At 33.6% G+C, this 25,808-nt stretch overlaps 1 protein-coding gene across 8 annotated transcripts in view; it reads right to left on the bottom strand.

Moving 5' to 3' along the window:
• Nucleotides 1–6,754: 6,754 nt before the first annotated feature.
• The window catches only part of LOC143241115 (uncharacterized), a 49,012-nt gene continuing 29,958 nt past the window's right edge, over nucleotides 6,755–25,808 (bottom strand). For 4 of the 8 annotated variants that reach the window (XM_076484702.1, XM_076484703.1, XM_076484701.1 and 1 more), the window contains exons 3-8: nucleotides 17,603–19,487; nucleotides 14,829–14,961; nucleotides 13,768–13,950; nucleotides 10,680–10,890; nucleotides 9,295–9,427; nucleotides 6,755–8,583 (exon numbers count right to left, since the gene is read on the bottom strand). In XM_076484702.1, the coding sequence (XP_076340817.1) occupies nucleotides 8,538–8,583; nucleotides 9,295–9,427; nucleotides 10,680–10,890; nucleotides 13,768–13,950; nucleotides 14,829–14,961; nucleotides 17,603–19,487 (2,591 nt within the window). In that variant the 3' untranslated portion in view covers nucleotides 6,755–8,537. Of the gene's footprint in view, nucleotides 8,584–9,294; nucleotides 9,428–10,679; nucleotides 10,891–13,767; nucleotides 13,951–14,816; nucleotides 14,962–17,602; nucleotides 19,488–25,808 lie in introns of all 8 variants that reach the window. The other 4 variants (XM_076484699.1, XM_076484698.1, XM_076484697.1 and 1 more) reach the window with 1 other exon arrangement.

Below are 25,808 nucleotides of genomic sequence, written 5' to 3'. Positions count from 1 at the left end.
GAACATTCGAAACTAAACACAAACCAAAACTAGTGATAACATTGATATACATTATTTTTATTTGAAGTTAAGCACAAAGCAACACAATGGGCTATGTGTACTCTGCCCACCAGGAGTAACAAAACCGGGTTTATAACGCTGTAAGTCCTCAGACATATCACTGTGCCATTGAGCAATATGTAGCAACATGCTACAAGTAAGACTCGGTGTTTAGCCTGACGAAATCTGTTGTCGAGATTAAACTGATGATTGTTTTTCGTGTGTTTTTTTTTTGTTTTTTTACGGTGTATATTGATAAATTAATCATTTAAGTATGATACACTTAGAGAATTAATGTATTTCTCTTTCTTTGCCAGAGATAAATCACAAAGACTCCTAGCGTCGGAATCGAGAAGGTAAAGGTCATCTTCCTCCCACTTTTGCTGATGATGTTACCCCTGGTGAAACTGTTTTTACACCATCTTAATTTATTGTTTAATGCTAGACTTTACACGTGAGGGATATGTATCTTATAACCAGCTAGTATGGGTGTTAAAACTTTAATTAAAATAAAGTACAGAACAAAGTTTCGACCTTCTTAGGTCACTTTCAGGTTAACTAAGAAAGTTTGCAACTGTCAGATGCAAACTCTCTTTGTTAAGCAGTTAACATCTCCAGTTTTGATTAACTTTCTTCCTATTTGTTTCCTTCTCACAAGAGTACGGATACTTTATTTGATAGAAAAACGCACTTAGTTTCAATTTTTTTTAAATATCATACACTTATCGATCTTTACAACTTACAGTTAGGTATTAAAATTGGTATAAATATATCTCATAAACTACATGAGCAAACTTATTCAATAAAAACCGCTCAGTTTTGGCCGAAATTTATGCGCACGCCTATACGGAAGTCAAATGAACTATAAAGTCACGTGAGCTATCGGCCTGAAATTTTACTACAGTTTCACTTAAAAGTAAAATTGAACCCTTTTTAGTTTTTACAGACAGCTTATTCAGAGCAAGAAAACTATAGAGTGAAATCACCTGCTGATGCAGAAGTCTTGATTAGGCCAAGCAAACTAGATTATCAGTTTCTATATCAAGTTTTCAAATTAAATTTTCCTAATTAAAGAGTGTTTAGCGTCACATGATATTAAATTAAAAAATGATGCTTGATACGGCTGTAGGGAGTGCATGCGGGTGATGACAAAAACCTGTTAATCTAGATTCTATTGTGTTGCTATAAAGGAAGCTATTAACACTGTTTTATGGAGGAAAAGTTTCCATCATATATTTTATAGAATCTGGTTGATTCTGTAAAGTGTATATTTCCTCCAAATAATAGAGTCGCGATCCAAAACCTAATATTTGCTACTATCGGGTGTCACTTTTTCGGTTGTTGGTGTGTACTGACGAAAAGTCACGATATCTAAACATAAACATCTTAAATGTGAAAAACGGTGCAACTATTAGAGGACTGAGTGTGCAAATTAACCCACCATCATGTCCCAATGTGGAGAAAAAAAACGTGGTCTATCTAACCAGTGAATGAATATTTACTTTAAAATTACTATCAATGTTATAAGTATAGCTACTAGTTTTGTGTGTGTGTTTCTTATAACAAAGCCACATCGGGCTATCTACTGAGCCTACCGAGGGGAATCGAACCCTGATTTTAGTATTGTTAATCCGTAGACATATCGCTGTACTAGCGGAGGTACAGCTACAAGTTTGGCTGCCAATTTTGATTTCAATTTCTTTAAGGTAACATATATATTTTAAATGTAACAGTTTAATTTTTTTCAATTCCTATGAGAGTAAATTTCACAACCTGGAAGATCATTTACCTTTTTTCATCTACACAAACTCCACAAAGTAACAGTTTCGCGTCTATTTTTCTCAAAATCTGAACATTTCAATTCATTACTTCAGATCTATTGCAGGTATAGACTTTACAGTTAGCATAAATATGTATTAGTCTATCTATGGTATGTACTGAGGTAAAGTTGATATGAGGTGTGGTTATTTTATTAAACGACCATTAACGACTCACTGTAACATATGTCCTACTTACAACACACTCAGTTAGTTCTGTAATTTGATCTTGAATTAATTATCAGAATTTTCCTTAGTTCAGGCTAATTGTTCAAACCTATAAAAGTCTGGGCTCATATTCAGTCATGTTATCAGGAACGTATTTTATTTTTTATAATATTCAAATTAGCCACAGTGATGACGTTACACAACGTGTGCCAGAAATATGTCTTTATACCTATTTCAATATATTTTCATACAAAAGTGTGATATCAAGATACTTCTTTTGTAGATGTAAGATGTATGTTTAAGTTGCACGCTCAATGGTAATAAAAATTATTCAAAACGATGATGAAAATTCTATTTTTATAAAACATTTAATATATTTGAAAACGACTCCGTTTCTGTAGGACTTGAAATTATGTTATTAAATGGCGTAAAAAGTTAATAGTTATTACAGTTTTTCTCTTGTACCTGTTTTCCCATAGAAGGTTAATAGTTATTATAGTTTTTCTCTTGTACCTGTTTTCCCATAAAAAGTTAATAGTTATTATAGTTTTTCTCTTGTACCTGTTTTCCCATAAAAGGTTAATAGTTATTACAGTTTTTCTCTTGTACCTGTTTTCCCATAAAAGGTTAATAGTTATTACAGTTTTTCTCTTGTACCTGTTTTCCCATAGAAGGTTAATAGTTATTATAGTTTTTCTCTTGTACCTGTTTTCCCATAAAATGTTAATAGTTATTACAGTTTTTCTCTTGTACCTGTTTTCCAATAAAAGGTTAATAGTTATTACAGTTTTTCTCTTGTACCTGTTTTCCCATAAAAGGTTAATAGTTATTATAGTTTTTCTCTTGTACCTGTTTTCCCATAAAAGGTTAATAGTTATTACAGTTTTTCTCTTGTACCTGTTTTCCAATAAAGGTTAATAGTTATTACAGTTTTTCTCTTGTACCTGTTTTCCCATAAAAGGTTAATAGTTATTATAGTTTTTCTCTTGTACCTGTTTTCCCATAAAAGGTTAATAGTTATTACAGTTTTTCTCTTGTACCTGTTTTCCAATAAAGGTTAATAGTTATTATAGTTTTTATTTTTTTCTTTTGTACCTGTTTTCCCATAAAAATAGTTATTACAGTTAATAGTTATTATTAGTTTTTCTCTTGTACCTGTTTTCCCATAAAAAGTTAATAGTTATTATAGTTTTTCTCTTGTACCTGTTTTCCCATAGAAGGTTAATAGTTATTATAGTTTTTCTCTTGTACCTGTTTTCCCATAGAAGGTTAATAGTTATTATAGTTTTTCTTTTGTACCTGTTTTCCCATAAAAGGTTAATAGTTATTACAGTTTTTCTTTTGTACCTGTTTTCCCATAAAAGGTTAATAGTTATTACAGTTTTTCTCTTGTACCTGTTTTCCCATAAAAAGTTAATAGTTATTATAGTTTTTCTCTTGTACCTGTTTTCCCATAGAAGGTTAATAGTTATTATAGTTTTTCTCTTGTACCTGTTTTCCCATAGAAGGTTAATAGTTATTATAGTTTTTCTCTTGTACCTGTTTTCCCATAGAAGGTTAATAGTTATTATAGTTTTTCTCTTGTACCTGTTTTCCCATAAAAAGTTAATAGTTATTATAGTTTTTCTCTTGTACCTGTTTTCCCATAGAAGGTTAATAGTTATTATAGTTTTTCTCTTGTACCTGTTTTCCCATAGAAGGTTAATAGTTATTATAGTTTTTCTCTTGTACCTGTTTTCCCATAAAAGGTTAATAGTTATTATAGTTTTTCTCTTGTACCTGTTTTCCCATAAAAGGTTAATAGTTTTTCTCTTGTACCTGTTTTCCCATAAAAGGTTAATAGTTATTATAGTTTTTCTCTTGTACCTGTTTTCCCATAAAAGGTTAATGGTTATTATAGTTTTTCTCTTGTACCTGTTTTCCCATAAAAGGTTAATAGTTATTATAGTTTTTCTCTTGTACCTGTTTTCCCATAAAAGGTTAATAGTTATTATAGTTTTTCTCTTGTACCTGTTTTCCCATAAAAGGTTAATAGTTATTATAGTTTTTCTCTTGTACCTGTTTTCCCATAAAAGGTTAATAGTTATTATAGTTTTTCTCTTGTACCTGTTTTCCCATAAAAGGTTAATAGTTATTACAGTTTTTCTCTTGTACCTGTTTTCCCATAAAAGGTTAATAGTCAATATAGCTTATGTTTTACAACTTTCTCTGTATAGGAGGTTAATAGTCAACGTGACTTATCTTTTGTAACTTTCTACATTTAAGAGGTTAACAGTCAACATAGATTACCTTTTGTAACTTTTTTCTTCTGGAAAAGGAGGTTAATAGTCAACGTGACTTATCTTTTGCAACTTTCTACACTTAAGAGGTTAACAGTCAACATAGCTTACCTTTTGTAACTTTCTTCACTGACTATTTTTTAATTCATCTTTTGTTTTCAATAACGACAAAGGTTTTCGTATTGGTACAGTGGCAGCTTCGAGTTATCACTAAATCTGAAAAGTTGTGTTTTACGTGTCTGTTTTCATCTAACCAGTTGACACAAAAACACGAGCACAATACCAAAGTTTGATTTTATTCCGCCTAAACTATAATTTTTTGCAGTTTTTGTGAACTGGGCTAAGTTTAAGAATTGGTTGATATTGTTCGTTAATAAGATTACAAACAATTCCTTATTTATACAAAGTTTCAGAACAGTTAAGCTCAATTTACATTGACAAGTGATATGTAAACACAACTAGATGATGAATTTATTTCTTTAAGAAGTTTATTAATTACCTGTTTTGTTCATTATTATTTTTCTGTTGAATATGTAATGCATAAGTATGTATTAACAAAGACCCCCACTGGTGGGCTGAGCACCGATAGCCCATTGGGTAGTTTTGTGCTCTATTACAAACAACAACTACTAATAAATGGACCATGCATGGTCAGGTGGTTAAGGCACGCGACTTATAATTCGAGGGTCGCAAGTTCGAATCCCCCGTCACAACAAACATGTTCACCCTTTCGGTCGTGGGAGCGTTATAATGTGCAGTTAATCCCAATATTTGTTGGTAAAACATAAAAATTAAGAGATTGGCGAATAATATATTGCGTATATAAAAAAAACAACAAACTTGTTTTTAGTTTTTCCAGTCCACATTCCAGAATGAAGATACATGAATCGGGTAGAAACGTGAGCGGCATGTTTGTTTACACCTAAAATATTTGAATTACTTTCATATTATTCTATTTACCACAAGATGACGCTAGTAGCTGTGGTTTATTCTGGTGATGTCACTACTACTTTCCTTCAAGTATATGAAACCTTAATTGTTGTAAACCAACAGTTTTAACTAACTGCTTCTATTATTACTATTTAAATCAGAAAATATTGTTAGGAATAACAACGCTGGTCTAGTTTACTTATTATTAAAAAAATCCTTTAATCTGCTAAAATTAACTATTTGTTCGAAAATACGTCTAGTAGTCACTAGAGGGCATTACAAAGGAATTTTCATTTTTCTCTCAGTGAAATACGGGCGTATTTCAAAATTCAACGTTGAACGCTGGTATTCATCCTTACAGTAACTTAGACAAACAACTTTACGAAAAGGAGGGAGAAAAGGTCAAAAGTGAATCCGACCCCCTCTCGCTCTCCATAGGTACGACCTAAATACCGATACTGATTATGATGTTGGTGCGTCTTGTCAACTTTTGTGTTTTCTTGAAGTAAAGTCACGTCGGACTCAACACACACAACGTTCTAAAGGAGTATCAAAATTGAAAGTGTTGTATGAAATGCATGCCACTTACAGATCATTATAAATGTTGTCACGAAAACGTTTTTTACATTAAACTGGTGTAATAGCAGTACATTGAAATAGATACAAATTTACGTTAACTAGCAATTACTTGAAAATAACAATTTCTTGAAATATTAATAGATGATATACAATTGTTGCTATCTATTTATAATTGTTTCTTTTTGCAGTAATGTTTTACTTTATTACATTTACCTCCCAATGTTTTGTAAATTGCAATACTTCCGTAAAGCTTTTCGTTTGCCTGACGTCCATCTTGGAAATACCAACAAAGCCTTCTAAATATAAACAGCGTACAACTGATCGTAACGTCGTGGTAGTTTTGACGTTGAATTTAGGAATGTTCCCCACTGTTACTAACGAATTAATCCTTCTTACAAAAGTACCGATCACTGTGCTGCAAAGATTACATGTTCACTTTTGATCAACTTTAATTTCATGCTTGAAGTGCCATCTGCTGATTATTTCGAACTACACAAATTAATTTTACAATAAATTTTAATATAACTTTAAACTTGCATTTTTTCTTTGCAAAATATTAAATACATCTTTTGATGACAGTAACTTTGCAATTTCTACAACGACACAAAGCATATTTTTCATACAGCTCTCTATTTAAAAATACTTTCAAATTTATTGACAAGGAACTTTCCTAAAACTCGTATTAATAGCCGCGATATTCCTAATACCTCTGAATACAGATGTGAAAAACATGGTACTGAAAGTCGTTTGTTTTTATTTCTTACATTTGGCCCCCCGCTAGTACAGCGGTAAGTCTCCGGATTTACAACGATAAAATCAGGGGTTCGATTCCCCTCAGTGGGCTCAGCAGATGGCCAGATGTGGCTTTGCTATAAAAAAACACAATTCTTACATTTACATACATACAGTAATTAGTCACTGAAAAACAAAGAACACATCACATACAACCAGTGAATTTTATTGTCTCGTACTTAATATGACAATTAAATCACTGACATGATAATTATAAAATATTCAATAATTCTTTACTTTCTGATTATTTACAATTTTCTGCAGGCGTGTCGTTTTCGTCAAGCTAAGTACAACAATTATTTGACTGACAATATATACTAATATACAAAGAATACTGCGTGCGTGTTCATCTCACAACGATTCATTTAAACTTAAAAAATATTTTCAAAAAATAAGTTATTCGAGGTGGAGTAAACAAATTGTGTGGTAAATTCGGGTGGAAAATTATAAATAACGAAAAAAAAAACTTTTAAATGTTCGAATTGAAACGTTAAGAAATTTTAATTTGCCAAACAAAACTTTTTGATCCGTGACAAGAAAGCAAGAGTAAACAAACCAACTGATATTAACAAATACAATTCACTCTGTACTAAACTGCTTTCAGGAATATATCACGCGTGTATCAGTGGAAGCTAAAAATTTGAATTAAAGAAAAATATATGAAAACGGAATACCTCGTAAGCCTAATATAGATATTCTTGCTTAATATTTCGATGTTGTAAGGGAAATGGAAGAATTTTTCCAAATTACCACCAACATTTCTTTTATATTCTCTAGACGGTATTACAGCAAAATTAATGAAAAGGTCTTTTTACTACTTATGTTTTACTTATTAACTCAAATAAAACCCCACGGAAATATTAATGAATTTTAATTTTAATGTAATAGTTTATCATTTCAAGTGTAAATCTTAAACCTCGTTAGGGTTAACAAACAAACATCAAATTGATAAAAAAAAAAACGGAATTTGTTTTATAAGTTTATATTCTTTTACATAAACATTCGTTTCATGCAAATTATTTTTAAATATTTATCACACATATGTATTACATGAAAATCAGTGACGGAAACTTTCTCAAAATATACTGAAGCTATGAATATCAATTACTCAATAAAACCTTTCGGCAGGTGAGTTTTACTTCTTGTCTTCACCTGTTAAAGTAATGGAATTGTATCGTGTGTTTATGTATTTGATCATAGGTATATTTGAACGAATTTCATAAAACGAGTTTAAAAAAAAAAAACATATCACTTGGAAAGTATAACAAAGGATTATATTTAGGCAGTTCTAACTTAATACACTGAATTTCCTCTTCAATCAATACATTTCTTCACAAATGTAAAAAGTGATAATTACAGGATGAATGGATTTCTTCTTATTATCCTGGTTAATTATTTTTGTTAACAAGATAATAATATGAAAAAAAGTCTGAATTCATAGTTACTGGTTTGATGAAATATTTATAAAGTTCAATATTCACAACCTATTTATGTATATACTTTTTTTACAACACAAGTTACTTTTTAGAGGATCAACATCTTACAGGATGTTTTCCAGCAAACAAAACTGTTTAAATGCACATATAAATATATGTGTGACAAACTTCTGTACAGTATAGTGTGTAAAATTGGGATAACAAAAACTAAAATATTACATTTTTGTATGTATACAAAAAGTTTCACACTGTAGCACCAAAACAAGTAATAATCTTGTAATATCTCATGTCTAGCTACAAGTCACACTTCACAGGAAAGAAGTTTGAGCAGTTTACTATATAAGCTTTACAACACATTTCAAGGACTTTATTCTCTATCCAAATTAACACACTGATCAAATATATCTTCTTTCTTTCTGGGATAACCATCAGTATCCAGGTGAAGTCCTGCGTAAGCTGATGCCGATAAATTAGTTTGACGTTTGTGCCATTCATACTTAAGAAAGTTTGTCCAGGTTGTTGCATGACTTGGAAGCATGATGGCTGAAAGTTAAACAAAACACAGACATTAAATCTCACTGGAACAAGAGAGCAAACAAAAGTTTCAGAAGTCACTTGAGAAGAACAAATTCTAAAACTAAATAAAAAAATAAACCTGTGGTATGTGAAAAATACAGCAAAACTACAAAATGTACTTAAAACACTATCTCAGTCATCATAAAGTATTTACATTATCCAACACCCACCACCTCTAAACATGTTTTCATTGCATCATGAGGGTTGTATACACTACACAACTTATTTCACATCTGACTTACTATCAGTAAATAAAAGCATCATTTTTATTCTTAAGATGGCTGGTACGGGTATTAAAACTTTATTTAAATTAGTTTTTAATATCCATACAAGCCCTCTTTATAATACATTTTTACTTCGAGTAAAAATAAAACAAAAAATAAAAGAATAAAAATGCATTAAAAACAAACTGAGAATCCACTGTAACAAGTGTATCTATCTTTTATCTCACAGTAATATTTATGTCTGTATTATCATTCACACATACATAAGCTAACTGAGAATGTTATTAACATTGTGTATACAATTTGACCCTCTCCATAATGAAAGATAATTTTTATGCATTACTGGTCTGTACACATTGTGATCTGGGATCATTTTGGTGGCTCTTATTACTTATAATTTATAATTTAAATCCAAAACAATAAATATTTTATTGCAACAAACACTTCAACTCACCTTTTCTTACTAGCAGTCCTTCTGCCTATATGAAGTACTATAACACCTTGTTTGATACGTTTAAATGTAGCAATAGCTTCGGTATGAGACATTCCTTGCAATGGTTGACCGTTGACCATAAAGATTTCATCTCCTAGAAAAGATGTGTATTGAATTATTAATTTTATGAAATAACTGAACATAGGCACAGAGTTTATTCAAATTATTTTTAAATATATGTTTCATTTCACTTTGTCAATACATGGATGTCTACTCTGGAGTCCCAAACCATATTGATAATAACTGATCTTCAGGTACCTCGCAACTGAACTCCCCAAGTATTATAAAACTTATCTTACGTTATTGCTGAGTACAACAGTTGTTACCAGTCCAATAGAACAGACATCTTCTAGAATGAAACAGTCAATTTCAAAGTTATAACTGAATGTTCTTTTTATATAGCTGATATTTCTGAATAGCACATTATTTATGTATTTCAGGTAGTATCACAGAAGTGATACATCTAACTAATCCAACTATAACAACCTATTTTGTGATGTTTGATATTAAAACTAACACATTTAATGGTCCAGAGTTATCTCTATTTTATCCAAGTATCAATTTTCTTGTTCCATACTTTGTGGCTAAAATACCTTCTGAAATATTAAGGTTGCAGAAATAGACAAATGGATGAATAATTTATGATTATAGTAACACACCTATCCATAGACAGTTAATATTTTACTTTAGAAGTACAATAACAAACAGATTTTTACACTTCCAGTAATTTTCCAATGTGATCTTCTTAGAAATTGTTATTTGAGATTTCTATATCAAATTCTTTGGTGTATCATGACCGACTGAATTTATTTCACTATAATTGCTAACTGTTTTACATGAAAGAGGTAGAAACCAGGTTTGTAAACTTCAACATCCCATAATGTAAAAGTAAATTATCAGTTACAAGTAACTTCTGTTGAATATCTTATGCTTTCTGACGCATCACTTTTTTTTAATATCAAAATCCTCAATTACCCTGGTCTTTAGAAGTGATTAAATTGTATAATTTATTTGTGAGACACTATAATGTGTCATGGATGAAGAGCTAATAAACAGTATACCTTAAGATACTATAATGTGTCATGGATGAAGAGCTAATAAACAGTATACCTTAAGATACTATAATGTGTCATGGATGAAGAGCTGATAAACAATATACCTTAAGATACTATAACATATCATGGTTGAAGAGCTGATAAACAGTATACCTTACGATGCTATAACATGTCATGGATGAAGAGCTAATGAACAGTATACCTTAAAATTAATTCTACTATAAAGACAAAAGATACTGAAATATTCCAACTGCCTACTTTTCATAAATCTGAATACCTTTATTTACTAACCTTCTTTCAATTTTCCATTCTCCGCTGCTTGTCCCATAGAAAAGATAGTCTTTACATATATACCCATATCTCCTCTGGGTGAATCTTTTCCTCCAACAATGCTGAAACCAAGGCGTTTACAACCAGGGCCTTTTTCAAAATGTGCTGTAGAGATAGATAGCTGGGAGGACTTGGGTCTTCTAGGTAATGTGCAAAAACTGTTTTCATGATCCTGTGAAAGAAAGTTGGATTTCATAAGATTTTATAGTACAGTCTCTGGTTTAAACATATAAAATGTTTTACTTTTAAAAGGAATTAATTATCTTAAATACTAACATTTGCACATTTTTTTAAGTGGCATAAACAGGTTGGAGAAGAAATAGTCGATCAACACACTTACAATGTGCACAAAGAAATTAAAAATAGCATCCACTTGGGCATAATGTTTACCAACATGTCATCTCCAAATTGTAAGAAGCTTTTCATCTGGAGTGATAGGCATGTGACAAATTCTGAAATATAATGAAATTCAAATTTCAAAAAGTAATCGCATAATAAGAGACTGTCCACTGGCATAATCTGGACAATTGTAATCATATAACAAGAGACTGTCCACTGGTACAATCTGGACAGTTGTAATCATGTAACAAGAGACTGTCCACTGGTATAATCTGGACAGTTGTAATCATATAACAAGAGACTGTCCACTGGTACAATCTGGACAGTTGTTTCTGCTTTTGAGGGCTGGTCTGATCAAAAGTAGAGTAAGAAACAGAAAGATTATGTGACAGTCATAGATAACTTTTATGTATCATATTTATCTGTACAGATAATTATCATAAAAGTGGCTATGTTACAATTCTACAACCTTGCTTCCTAACAACAGCTACTCTGAAGAAAGTATTAATTTTATTTATCATTAAAGTAAAAAGGTTTCTGAATAGCCAGTATAAATAATACAAATCTTACACTGAAAGCACTACACATTTTTGAAATTATTTACAGATTCATAAATTTGAATACTTTGATCATATAAAGACTTTTGACAATAGTTAAGAAAAAATATATAGAATATTGGAAAATCCTATTTGAAGTCCAGACCAACTATTCATAGTAACCTCAAAGGTGAGCCATTGTCTAGAATAACAACTTTAACTGAGAAACGAATGTTTATCTACAGTAATAGTCTTAAGTGACAATAAATGTTTACCTATGGTAACAACCTTAAGTGACAATGAATGTTTACCTACAGTTGCAACCTTAAGTGACAATGAATGTTTATCTAAAGCAACTACTGTCTAGTTTTTTCACAGGTACGTAGAATTTTGCAATATGGTAATAAATAGGTGTCTATAAACAACCAAACTAATTTCAGTTCATCTCATTTGTCTCTAAGTGAATGTCAAGTACACTTCTGGTTCTGCATTCTAACAGAACATTTCAGTCTGTGCTTAATGTTACTTTGACTGATGAAATCATGGTTGTGAATAAATGACATATTGGTGAAACACACAACCATCTTGTTTGAGCTCAGTTTTGTTTTTAATATATGCTATAGAGACTGATTCAGAGACAGTTATAATTAATTTGCTAGTCAATGAGTAAAATTAAGGATCATCCTGAGTTTTATAGGAGTATTATCATATGTGTCACTCATGAAGACTGTTTCTTTGATTAGCTCTATGGCTACTGACAGTTTGTGACTGGATTGGTTTGTAATGTTTAACAAATGTCAGACTGTATTCCAACTGCTTGATTCCTTTAACAATATCAAATAAATGAGGTCATAAACAGTAGTTACCAACCTGTCCAATAACCACATACCTCAGACATATAACCTGTCCAATAACCACGTACCTCAGGCATAAAGAAGAAAGTCAAGTTTCAGATACACAAACTGTGAATAATCTACGATTGGTGATGGTAGCAGAGTGAAATATAAGACACTGGAATAACTTTGTTTGTTCCAACAGTGCAAGTAATAGAAGTAATGTAAGGCACAAGAAATTCTCAGTAGAGTTCCTTCATTATTTTAGAAGAATAAACAATATCCAGTGGTCCTGAACAATTTCGCTTGTCCAAGATGTGAACCAACCACAGACTATAATGTTTAATCAACCAGACTACATATGAAGAAAACACATTTCAGCATCTTGTAGAAACTGTGCCGAGTCCAGTGGTAATTATCCAAACTGATATTAGGTGGAGATACAACTAAAGTGGCTAGCAAGCATGTTACACCCACACTAAATATTATTTACACCATAAGAAATAAAGGTTTATAAACAACCTTTTCAAATCTATCATGATTCTAGGAAACACAGCACTAAGGAAAATATTAACAATAATACATCATCTTACACATTATTATGTAAAGAATTAGAATATGTATGTTTTGACATAGGTGTAGAAGTGAAAACAATAAAATATAATCTGTTACAAAGAAAAGGAAAAACAGTAATATCAGTATGCTCAAACCCACAACATCCCACATTTGTGATCCTTTACTGTCTACAGTCAAGGGAAGGTGACTACTTAATAAAGAAAGCCAGCAGATTATGAGAACATATTATTGGAGGATGACAGGTAGTACTGAATCCCAAAGAAGACTTTCCAGTTCCCCAAATCGTCAAACAGAAATCAAGTAATAAGCCAAAAATCTTAAGATCAAAATCATACCATCATAGTACAAATATATTTTATTAATTTCACTCATAGTTACTGAAAGTATAACGGTGTACTTTTGTTGGTACTTCAATATCTAAGATACATCTTACTTACACTATAAATCATAACTTGCCGTTATCACTATTAGAAATACTTTCATTTATGCACTTCTTTCTGCTCGCTTTTTCTCTTTTATATATGTGTGTGAGAGACAAAGATTACACAAATACATTGGGTATAGCTGTTATTAATCGCTGAGTATAAGTTTAAATTGTATACCATTTATAATTTTCAAAATAAATATAGTATTAGCACATGACAATTAACGAAACTAATCAAAAGCGTGAACTTTGTCACATACGGTGATTACGAAAATAAATCGTGTAATAGTAACTAGTATTAATTTATTATAAAACAAGTTGTACTGCTAATACTGAATTACCTGATTTTCTTCTTCTTTTATTTTTTGTGAAGAAGGGTGAGATCTTCTGTTTAATAGTTTGTTTTCAGAGTTGGAAGAACTTATGTTCACATACCCATTCGATTCTTTTTGCGTTGACTGGTGTAAAACGTTTAGGAGCTCTGTTTCGGTAGATTTTTGATACTGACCTGACCCCTCGCTTGTCTAGCAAATGTTAAATACAATTATTTTTATAATACATTTCATTCAAAACTAATTTTTGTGTAATATCTCTACAGAATTTTCATTTTGGATTATAGTTAGAACTAGTTAAATGTTTAAACTATGAACAGTTTTTATAAATTTGATGGTTATAACTGATTTACTACCAGGAAATAACATAAAATATGTTCACGTAATTTTACGAACATTTCGAATATTCAGAAACAGCTAGTATTATTTTATAGCTAAGTTAAGTGAATAATCACTTAAAAGAACTAATTAATAACAGTTAAATTAACACAAATTTTAATGTTGCTCAAATACGACTTTTATTATTAAGCTAAGAACATCTATCTTATAAGTAATTCATAATTACTTATTTTATTATGAGAAAGATCATAACAAGAAATTTATTAAAATTTTCGCACGAATGTTAAAAATATAGAAACTTTATTTATTATGGCTAAATTTGGCTACCACTGATTTGGAATGTTTTCAAATAATTTGAACGTTTTGTATTGTAAATGAAGCACACAAGTTTTAACTTTAAAGATTTATCTAGGGAACTAAATTACACGATTTTTAAAACAACGGAATCACGGTTTCAGTTTCCTCTTGTTCTGGAAACGTTTCAAATCAACTATTGGCCTTTAACAAATTCCAACTAGTATTTAAAACTCGTTTATTTTCGTCACATTTCTTCTTGCAAACTACACCCTTTGATGCATAATCAAGTATCAACGGTTTCCTCGTACAATTAGCTTAGTGGTTTTTCGTATGTTTTTAAAATGTATTATTTTACCGATAGATGGCAGCAATATTTTTACAACTATATTTATAATAAATATTTGGATTGCTAAGAAACGCACACGAAAAGTTACCTTTCTTGATACAAGTAAAGTCACAGTTGTATCGAACGTACGTAAAAGATGTTGTGCTTCTTCTAATTCGACTCCCTGAAGCTGCTGGCCATTAATCATTAACAGTTCATCCCCTTTCTGCAGCAGACCACTCCTAACGTATAAGCATTAACATTATAGCATTTATAACAAACTTTCTTAAAACAATAAGAACTATATACAATGTTACACTAACACTAAGAAAAACTAATAATAAAAGTGCATTAAAATTAAAAAGGTTTACAGCAACATTTCGCTATTTTATGACTTCTGATGTTTCACTGATTAATATCTTATGGCTTTAAGCAAATGAAATGAAATTATTGTTGTTTTTTCAACTGCAGTATTTTGTTTAAACGTTGTTATTGTCATACAAGTTTTACTAAACTTTCCCTACAAAATTCCATTCCTATTACTGCTACATTTCAAACTTTCTTTATTATGTTAAAGCTAATGCAATTACTGAATATTTTCTTCAGCGATAACAGTAAAACGGTAAAATTCAGGGTTCGATCCTCCTCAGTGGACAGAGCCCATTTCGTAGCCTTTCGTAGCCCCACACATCGTACCTGAATATAGTGTCTCATCTATAGTGTCCTCTAGCAATACATATAGTCTGCTCTGTTGGATTGCTATAATTTTTGTATATAGATTTAGCTTTTTAATTTTAGCCGTGACATAGTGGCTTATAGAATGACGCTGAATTTTTTAAGTATAATCTTTTAGCTCGTAGCTCCGTTATCTTTTCACCGATTCGAGATCCAATTACTCTAGTTTTGCCTGAAATAATTTCAGTCAAGGTAAGGCTTGTAAAAATCCTGATGAAATAATACCCTCAGCGGCACGTCTGCTGATTCACACCGTAAGAAACCGGGTTTCGCCACGCGTGGTGGGCAGAGCATAGGCAGCCCGTTGTGTAGCTTTGTGCTTAATTCAAATCAATCAACAATAACAACGAAGCGAGTACACGCGCGCGCGCCCCACAGTGGCATTGCTAGCGCACAAGAATATAGCTAATTTACTTTAATCCTGCCTAAACTAATTTTAAGTTCCATGACTATCAAGGATTACCTTTTGTTCACTCTGCAAGTTTCTGACTTTTTGTTTAACTTGTAGATAGCCTACTAAATACGAAGTTGGTATTGACCACATGCAGACAATCAGATTTGGCTGAAATTTATGAAACGAAACTGACCAGCTATAAAAACGCCATGTGGTGCTAAAGCATGCCTTTGATTAATTAAACTTATTTATTTTATAAATTATTTTTTAAATTGTGTTTTTATCATGTTGCACACAGAAACATAAAAAATGAAACGCTGTACATTCGAAAACGGTTTAAAATTTACTGTAATTTTAACATCAAATAAAACGATGTAACAAAAGTTCAAGAAGATACTAATGTGCGACCCATTCCCTGTCACTACCACGCGTTAAAAGTTTATTGACAAGGGCCGGTTTTTAACTGTCGTTAATTTTGTTTATTTTTTCGTATAAATATATTTCAATTAACGTATTTCTGTAACGATATTTAGTATACTTTACTACCAAACGTTACCGCGTAAAAAATTGTGGCACACAGTACAATTTTTCCAACAGTAGCGACACATTTCGTATTATGCATAACAATATTTACCAGCAATTCGCGGGATCATGATTGGACAACTAAACTTGAAAACAACCAATCAGGCACGAAAAACAACGGATAAAACAAGAACCAGGAAGTACAAAGCTCAAATAACGGTAACTTGGGGATCTTGGCTAGTAATCAACTATATAATACTACATTTTGTGCATTCGTGTGTAACACCATAATTTTAAAAATAACTTTGACTTACTCTGGTATTAATTTTAAAATCGTCATTATTATCAGCATTAATCAATTTTTATAATGTCTTTATCAGTATTTCAATATTTCATTTCCGGGATCTGAAACCAGGGGTGGCGGTGGGGGTGTATGTGTGTGTGAGGGGGGGCTGAGACTGAAGTTCTAACCTATTCTCTAGCCACTTGTGTAACCCTTGCACCCGAAGAATATCCCCAAAGTTTGATTTTCCTAAACACTGTAACCCCTTCAGTGTTTGTTTGTTTGTTTTCTATCTAGTCCCCTGAATCTTCTTGCTCGGAAGAGGAAAGCGCCATAAATATCGCTTGATTGTTTGTTTGTTTTTTTTAATTTCGCACAAAGTTACACGAGGGCTGCCTGCGCTAGTCGTTCCTAATTTAGCAGTGTAAGACTAGAGAGAAGACAGCTGGTCATCACTACCTACTGCCACCTCTTAAGCTACTCTTTCACCAACGAATAGTGGGACTGAACGTACATTGTAACGTCCCCACGGCTGAAAGGCTCTTAAATATCGTTTTAATGAAGTTACTACAGGAAATAAGGTTTCTGTAATCTTCACATTAAGTAGTGGCTGATGACATACGAGGTTAACAATAAAAGTATCATCAAAGAACGGAATAAACCTCATTGTATTTCTTCTTTTCTTTTGCGATTTTAAGTTTGTTATGGGAAATACATATTTCAGATTTAACGCTTCAGTTCATTTGAAAGATAACTGAGAATATAATAAATAAATTTCAACAAAAGCTGAAGAAAAAACTCTAGAAGTAAGCAGAAAATTAAACATACATATAAAATCATAGACAAGACGAAATTATTGCGTGTTTATAGGGATATTTAACAGTGTACTCTTATAATAAAACTAAAGTACCTTTATTTCAGTCTGTTTGAATTTATTTTTATTTTTTACCTGTCTGCTGGTCCGTTTTCTTCAAGTGCTGCTATCACGTATCCTACAACACTTCTTCCTCCTTCCTGTCTTCCGCTAATGTAGATTCCCAGCTCTCCCTGTTCGTCTTTTTCTAAACTAACACTAAAAACCTTCTCTGTGGTGATATTTTCTGGGATCGTAACGTAATTGCGATCCTTGTGCTTGGGATGATCCGGTCCCAGAAGAACTGTAACACTAGATTTATTATCATTCTTATAAAAACTGGAGTTCGTGATTTCTGAGGAAATAGAATCTTTTACGAGATCCTTGCCCCAGTTCAATACCGATCCACTGGACACTACTAAATCCTCTGATTTTGGCTGAGTACAAAGTTGTGATTGTAACCATTGTCTTCTAGTGTCATCAGAGGTTGAAGCTATCTTGTGGCCAGCCTTTTTCAGTCTTAACTGATAGTTCAGATCACCACACAAACGCGACTTATTTTTATTATCCACTTCATTTGCAGTCCTTGTTGATTCAGAAGAATTTGGAGATGTGTTTGGTGAGATTGTGTTACTACTACCTTCTCGAACTGTGTCCACAAATAAGGAAGATTCGAATAAACTGGATCGCTTGGGAGAAAGGCTTTCGAGCTTTTGGTAGTTGTCCGACTCGGAGAGATGAGGTTTCTTCCATTTGTTTCTCAGCAACTTACGATCTAACGTCCAGGCTTTAAACTGTTCAAGACGTGATGTATCGTTTTTTGTGCCACATTTGTTTGTAAATACACCAGCAGAACTCGCAGCTTTCTCGGCGCTGGTGTTTTCTTTACTTTTTAGAACCAACTGAGACAAAATGGCTGGCGTTCGTAGCCTCAAGCCCTTGGTGTCTCCATAGGACTTGGATATTGTCCGACTATCACTGGAGCTGCGAGATCTGCTTTGACTTGCAGTTCTTTTAACTATCGAGGGACCAGAGGTTTGAGTTTTAAGTTTCTGAAGAATTATACCAAATCCCTGAAGACTGCCGTCGGAGGTTCTTCGAGCTGGAGACATACAGTTGTCTAGAGAGGACACAGAAGGTTCTCTTAACACACCCAGTGAACTACTAGTGGGCACGAGTGGCAATTCTTCGTTAATATTTAAAAACGTGTGTCGTTTTTCCTCGGAAATTAAAGAGTCGTCATTGCCATTCTTGGTACCATCACTTTCGTACCCCGATTCGTCTGACCGATGCTGCACTGAGCTTGCCAAGCTAGCAGTATCCTCTGCTACTGACAGCTGATTATTTTGTTGGCAAGTTTCAAATTCCTGGGTTTGTCGGGATAAATGTTCGAGATAACCGTCTTCTTCAAACACTGTTCCCAACTGTGATTTCGCCTTAGTCAGTTGATGAGCAGTGCCATCTAGTGGACTGAGTTGGTCAACTAAATCATCGCAGCTGACAGTTTTGGTTGGAAAGTAAGAGATTTTAGGTACCAACGAAGTTGACAAGCATTCTGTAGACCCAAACTCGTCATCGTCATCTGGCTGAACCAGCTTCGAATCGACGTCTAGTAAAGCTGATGTTGAAACACTACGGTACATGACACCTTTGTTTATTTGTTTTGTACTCTCGTCGTTCAACACTGTGTTCATTAGCGCATGTGCAGTACTGTCTAGTCCCACCCCGCATTCTGACTCACACTCACTATTCTTATTTGCACTGATTATCTTCCTGCCGGGGTCAGAGGTAAGCACCGTCCCTGTCCATTGTGTAGGACAGTGATCCAGAGATATTTGAGAAAACGCTGTTCTCAAATAAGTTGGCCTTGAGGAGTTTTGAAAGACGTCTTGGGCATTACCTAAAGTGTTGGTGGGCTCTACTGACACAGCGTACTTAAGATGAGTTGAATGTTTCTTGCCGGGACGTGGAAACGGGAAACCTATAATTACCAGAAAAAGAAACAGATTATGACGTGCATTACCATGGGGAAAGAAATATTTAAGAAAAAAGTACAAACAAATAGGACGCTACTGAAACGGAATTACAAAGTTTTCTCGTTGAAAAAAACCTGAGCTAGGAGCTCTGAAACATCACTTCTACACACAGTAAACCACGTACGAAAACAACTGAGGTAGATCAACACAACCGGCTAATTTCTCGCTTCACCAAGCTGGTCTCACTCTAGGATACTAAGGCCGTAAAATTCACGCTTCCACGCACACTTGTTGCTACTGTGTTCGAAAATTCTTACAAGGCTTTGAAGGACGTTTGTCAGGACTCGTAAGGCTTACCCTAAGTCGAAGTACGCGAAGTTAAAAAAAAAACCAATAACAACAACAAAAAGAACATAAATTATGAGCGAGTTAAAATTAACAAGTTTATTATAAGTTAACTCATACTGCCCTCTAGTGGAGAAGTTAACAAGCATATTGTTCAATAATTCAGGAGATTTTCGTTTATCCTTCATAGACCCCTTCTCTCGAGTAGATATTAATGAATGTAGTATTGTTAAAGCGAATAATTTAAAACATTTTACATGCGTTACCTGGTGCTGTTACGGTTTTATCACCTTTCATGTAATATGTATCACTGCTCTGGTAAACACGTAGAACGTATTAAAATATTTCTTTATTATTACAAATCGTTTTGTTTGATATGCACAACAATCCTAATGAAATGTAGTTCCACACACAGATTGTAAGTTATCGATTTTTCAACACTACCTGCACATATTTCCTTTCTTTACGGGATTCCAACGTAGCACACATTTCATATCAGCCACAGGCCAATTTGACCCTGGGACATCTTCAGGGAGACCAGTACCAAATTTATCCTTGTGAAGTAGGTAACGGTGATAAAATGTCGCCGAAGGAAAAAACATAAGGCCGTGCTTATTGCCGCTTCTCTACGCATGCGCAGAGGAGGGTAAATATTATGAAGGACATGTTCTGCAATAAGTTAATTCTATCTAAGGTACTCGAACTAATAAATATAACATTTTCTTTGCTATTTTTCAAATTGAATACTGTTATTGATTAATACTGATAGAAAAGAAAAGATGACTTAACACAGGTGTCACATTTCTAAAATAAATGTTTCACTGCGTACGCTTGTTGGTTAGTAGAACTTGTGAAACAAGCAGGAATGTACGTGTGTGTCTTCTTACAGAAAAACCACAACGGGTTATCTGTTGAGTCCACCGAGGGGAATCTAACCCCGGATTTTAGCGTTGTAAGTTCGTAGACTTAACACTGTACCAGCTGGGAGCCAGACTCGTCAAACAAACAAACAAACACACAACTATAAAATACAGAATTACAAGCGTTCAGCAACAGACTGCTCCCGACCATTGAAAATTCATCAAGATAAATAAATGTTTTTTATTACGTACTTACACAGATATTATACGTATGGGAGTATACAGTGTGTGGGATTGTTAAGTTCGTAGTCATATAAGTAATATTTGACCTACAGTGAGCGCACGCAACACACAAATCAGCAAAGCCGAGCCATAGCGCCATCATTTGGCTTCATAGTAATCGAACAGTGGAAACTCGAGTAATATTGATGGGTAATAGCAATAGTTGAGTAACAAAAAATATTCGAAAGAAACTTTCGAAAATATGTACAGGCTAAATTACTGCTGGGGCAAAGGACCCATGGAATTCGGCGCTCTCAATCCTACGTAAGAAAAAATATGGAAGTTATGATAAAATGTGAAATAATTTTTTTGTCCAGCTTCAATAACAAAATACGACAAAAACATACATATATTAAAGCTAAGACTGGTGATTATAAAGACAATGCAAAAGAGAAATGTTGAGAGACGTGTTAGTTTCCCAGATAATTATTTACATATATATATATATATCGATAAAGCAGACTCAGTAAACCTGAGATAAACATAAGTGTGAGAAAAATACAGTTATTTTATCACAATGCTTTGTTAACTATCCACGTAACATGAGCCAATTCTCAACCCTAGACGGTGACTTGGTTTGTTAAGTATTTAAGTTTTTAATTATAATTCAGTAGCAATGTCCGAAAAACAAAGGTAGAAGATATTAATTTTTTTTTATCGGATATTCCTGCCTAGACAAGAGTTATATCTCAGTTAGTTGTCCCTAAATTTTAACTGATAGAACAGAAAGCAAGCAACAGCACTCACTGCCAACTCTTGGGCTACACTAATAGAATAACGGAATTTGACCATCACGCTTATAACGCAGCTACGCCCTTTCAACGTGCGATCATCACACTGTGCAATGTGGATCGAATCATGAACTCTCAGATAAGAACAATGTGATTTGATCGTCACTCTTGTAACGCACTAACGTACTCAAAGTGTGAGAACGATTTTGTGGCAACGGGGTTCGAACCACAAATACTCGATTCATACTCCTGCGTGCTAACCACCAGCACACGTCCGAGCCTGTTTTTAACGACTTATTCTGATAACTCTATTACATACATATAATTTCAGCTATTGTCCGTATCTAGACAAATCTTGACTTATATATATTTATCTACAGAATATCGTGTGACTCACTTTAATCTGTCATTGCTATTATATTTTTTACAAATCCTCAGATATACTGTAGACAAAGTGTAGATATGTATACTCGTGATATGGAATAATCAGTTTGATATTATAGTTTAATATGGTAGTTTAAAAATCAGCAATCAGAGATAAACAAATTGTGGTGAGTTCCATTAAATCGTGTTAAACATTCTTTCACTCCACTGCTGGTATGATATCATATTTCTTTCATTCCGAAATGAAATATTACTATAGCAGCTCTCTTTTACACTTACCTGAAAACCGTGACCAGATACATTTTGATACGTATACACTGACATAAAAACCCGTCCCCGACATCTTTCCAAAGTCGACATCTTGTTCTAGAGGCCTTGAACCTTCCATTAAAACATTCTTGCCACGGCCTCTGATTAATATTCATTTAAAGATAACGCCCCTAGGGCAAGGCTAGGCTAGGTAGAAAGATACCAAGTACATACGTCTATGTGCTCTGGACTTGACCTATAGAAATGGATGACTGCCTCGATAAAGGATTTTTGTTTAACTACCTGCATGTCGCCCGAAGAAATTTCTTTTTTTTGTTGTTTGTGACGATTATTCGCGGAAACCTACGTAAGGGCTATCTGTGTTAGTCCTTATTAATTGTGAGCTGAGAGATAAGATGAATGCGGCTAGCCAACAGCACTCACCGCCAGCTTTTTGGGATACTCTAATAGTTTGCGTCGTTTGTTTTTGAATTTCGCGCAAAGCTACACGAAAGCTATCTGCGCTAGCCGTCCCTAATTTAGCAGTTTAAGGCTAAAGGGAAGGCAGCTAGTCATCACCACCCATCGCCAACTCTTGGGCTACTCTTTTACCAACGAATAGTGGGATTGACCGTGACTTTATAACACCATTACGGCTGAAAGGGCGGGCATGCTTGGTGCGACGGAGATTCGAACCCCCGACCCTCAGATTATGAGTCGAACGCCTTAACCCACCTGGCCATGCCAGGCTCACTCTAATAGAATATGGGGGATTTGATTGTCTCTCTTATAACGCATTTTTGTCTCCAACGACTGGGAACTATGGACTTTGGCTTCACAGTCCAACACGATTAAATCACTAGGTTATATTCGGCCATTCCCCTTCTGAAAGAGAGAGACCACAGTCGAAAGGAAAATCGAAGGCATGCTTTTACGGCATTGTAGGAGACTAAAATGGTCCAAATCCTGCCCTGACCAAGTCTTTGTGTTATTCTCACCACTACAGCATCTGTAGTGCACCAGACTTCCCTGTCGACAGAGAAACTAATACTGTGAACAGCATTTCAACCCCTAGTACAACCATATTACTTAAAATAACTCTGTTATTACCAACCAGTGTATTCCCATACAAACACTTATCAGAAACTGAAAAGACTGATATAAAACCAGCCATACAATGAATGTTATAATTTACTTGTAAACAAACCCAGTCAAACGTATCAAAGTACCAAACAAACGTGCTACAAACAATAGATAGTTATAACGTACAACGTTTTTGAAAAGGTAAAAAAAAAAAAGCAAGAAACAGCGCCAATAACAATAATTATTCTAAAATGCTATCAATCATCTCCTTCGGTTTAATTGTATGCAAATCACGTATATGATAATCGGTCGTGTGATATGAAATCAAATGATTAGTCATTCGGTTTACTCTGGTGAATGGACATTTTTTATAAGTGGCTTTACGTCTTTACAGTTGTTGACTTCTGTAATATGACAACTACGTGAAGTTGTACGTTCGATCACACCACTAGGATATTTTCGGCAGCTCTTGTTCCTTGAAGGGATTACATTGAGTTCAAGTATGCAAAGTAACTAGGACACCCGATTATTTTTCTTTAAGAGTCGTTTTGGTCAATTTAACACAGTTCTCATGCATCAGACTGAAGCTGAAAACATGGCCGATGAACCAACGTGTGTTTGATACAGAGTTGTAAGACTGAACCAACGTGTGTTTGATACATGGTTGTAAGACTGCAGGGTCTTAGAATGAGGGCTTGTTTTTGTGTATCTAACATCATTCTTGATCTCTCAAAGTCACATTCCAGGATCGGTTCCAGATACTCTCCACCGGTTCCAGATACTCTACACATTACTATCTGTATTCATCTGCAAGAAGAAGCATGAGTTTTCTGTAAAAATAATATTTTTTTCACGTGTTGTGGGTTTACTTTCCCGGCACCACTGTGCTCGAGTGCCACCTGGTATGTGATCCAGGCTACAAGCATCTGATTCAGTTTTAGAACAGGCAAGACACCGTTTCGACGATTGAAAATTGCAAATAACTCGAACAACTACCATTGGTTTCTAAACTGTTCCACTTTAGCTAACAGTACTTTTCAACAACTGTAGCCAGTTAGCAACAGCCTATTGCGGCTGGCTGACTTTCATTTGTCTGAGGAGTCATCACTGAGAGAAACACCCATGTATCTTTTGTGAAGTCAAGTAGTGATTCGTAGAAGAATCTGAGGCCCTTCAAATTCTGTAATTTATTTCATTGAGGTAATTGAAATAACAGCGTGTGAGACAACTATATACTGGTAGGGTAAATGGCTAACCAATTAAATTAAAAATCACGTGACTGATTACTTTGAAAAGATTCGCATAAACTGAACCGATAGCGGCGAATAACACTATTTCGCTGATTCGTTCCACCATGGAAATATATTTAAAAAAAAATATTTTTGTTAATTCTTTTGAGCAGTAGGTATTCAATAGACGTTTATTTGACACTAAGCTTACTGTTGTGGTGTATTGTTTGCTTGTTAAATAATACGCTTGAATTACTGTTTATCTAGAGGGAGTTTTAGCTTTACGTGATGGATGTGGCTTAATAAATGAAGCTTTCTTCAAAGTTTAGAAAACGACTTTAACACTATGAAAATGTTAAATCTGTTACAGTGAATGGCTGATAACTGGGTTTGTTAGTCAGTTCAGTTTTGGGAATATTAAACTTGTATTTCAACAAAATACTAGAACTACGAGAAGTACTGTAAAAGTAAGACAATTAACAAATAACTTGAAATTGTGTTAGCTGCGAACTTAAGCCTATGAGTGAACACTAGTTAGGTTAACTAGTAGAACGTGTAGCAAGAGAACTTAAGCCTATGAGTGAACACTAGTTAGGCTAACTAGTAGAACGTGTAGCAAGAGAACTTAAGCCTATGAGTGAACACTAGTTAGGCTAACTAGTAGAACGTGTAGCAAGAGAAAAAAAACGCTTTCGTTTTCATTGAGTGACCTTAAGAACGCGCTTAAAGCTACAAATCGTCATAACACTATCGCCATTGTAACTGCGTATCCATCAGAACAGACATGTTATAAGTATATTAAAATATCAGAGTAGAAGAAACTGATTAATACCATTGTAATATAAAGAAATGTATCAAACAACCTTCACCTGGTGGCTCAAAACGTTGACCTTATTTGTTTGTCCATACAAAGATCTTACCCAATTCTTTATGTTTGTATTTTCAAACTTGGTGATGCTGTTTATTTGTTACAGAAAATATTTGAATACTTCCAGAATCAATAAAATTTGTTCATACCTTATAAAGGCTGATATCAGACAACTTTAATTTACTTGAAAGTGATTAAACACCTATTTAGACATAATCTCCACCCCTTCTAAGATCTTGTTGGCACGCCTAATAAACACAATGGGGTGGTTTTAACCCTCTTTATCTTTTTTTTA

Source organism: Tachypleus tridentatus, chromosome 13, assembly GCF_004210375.1.
Source record: "Tachypleus tridentatus isolate NWPU-2018 chromosome 13, ASM421037v1, whole genome shotgun sequence".
Classification (NCBI taxonomy): domain Eukaryota; kingdom Metazoa; phylum Arthropoda; class Merostomata; order Xiphosura; family Limulidae; genus Tachypleus; species Tachypleus tridentatus.
Note: the sequence above shows the minus strand (reverse complement) of the source record. Positions and strands in the feature narration are given on the sequence as shown.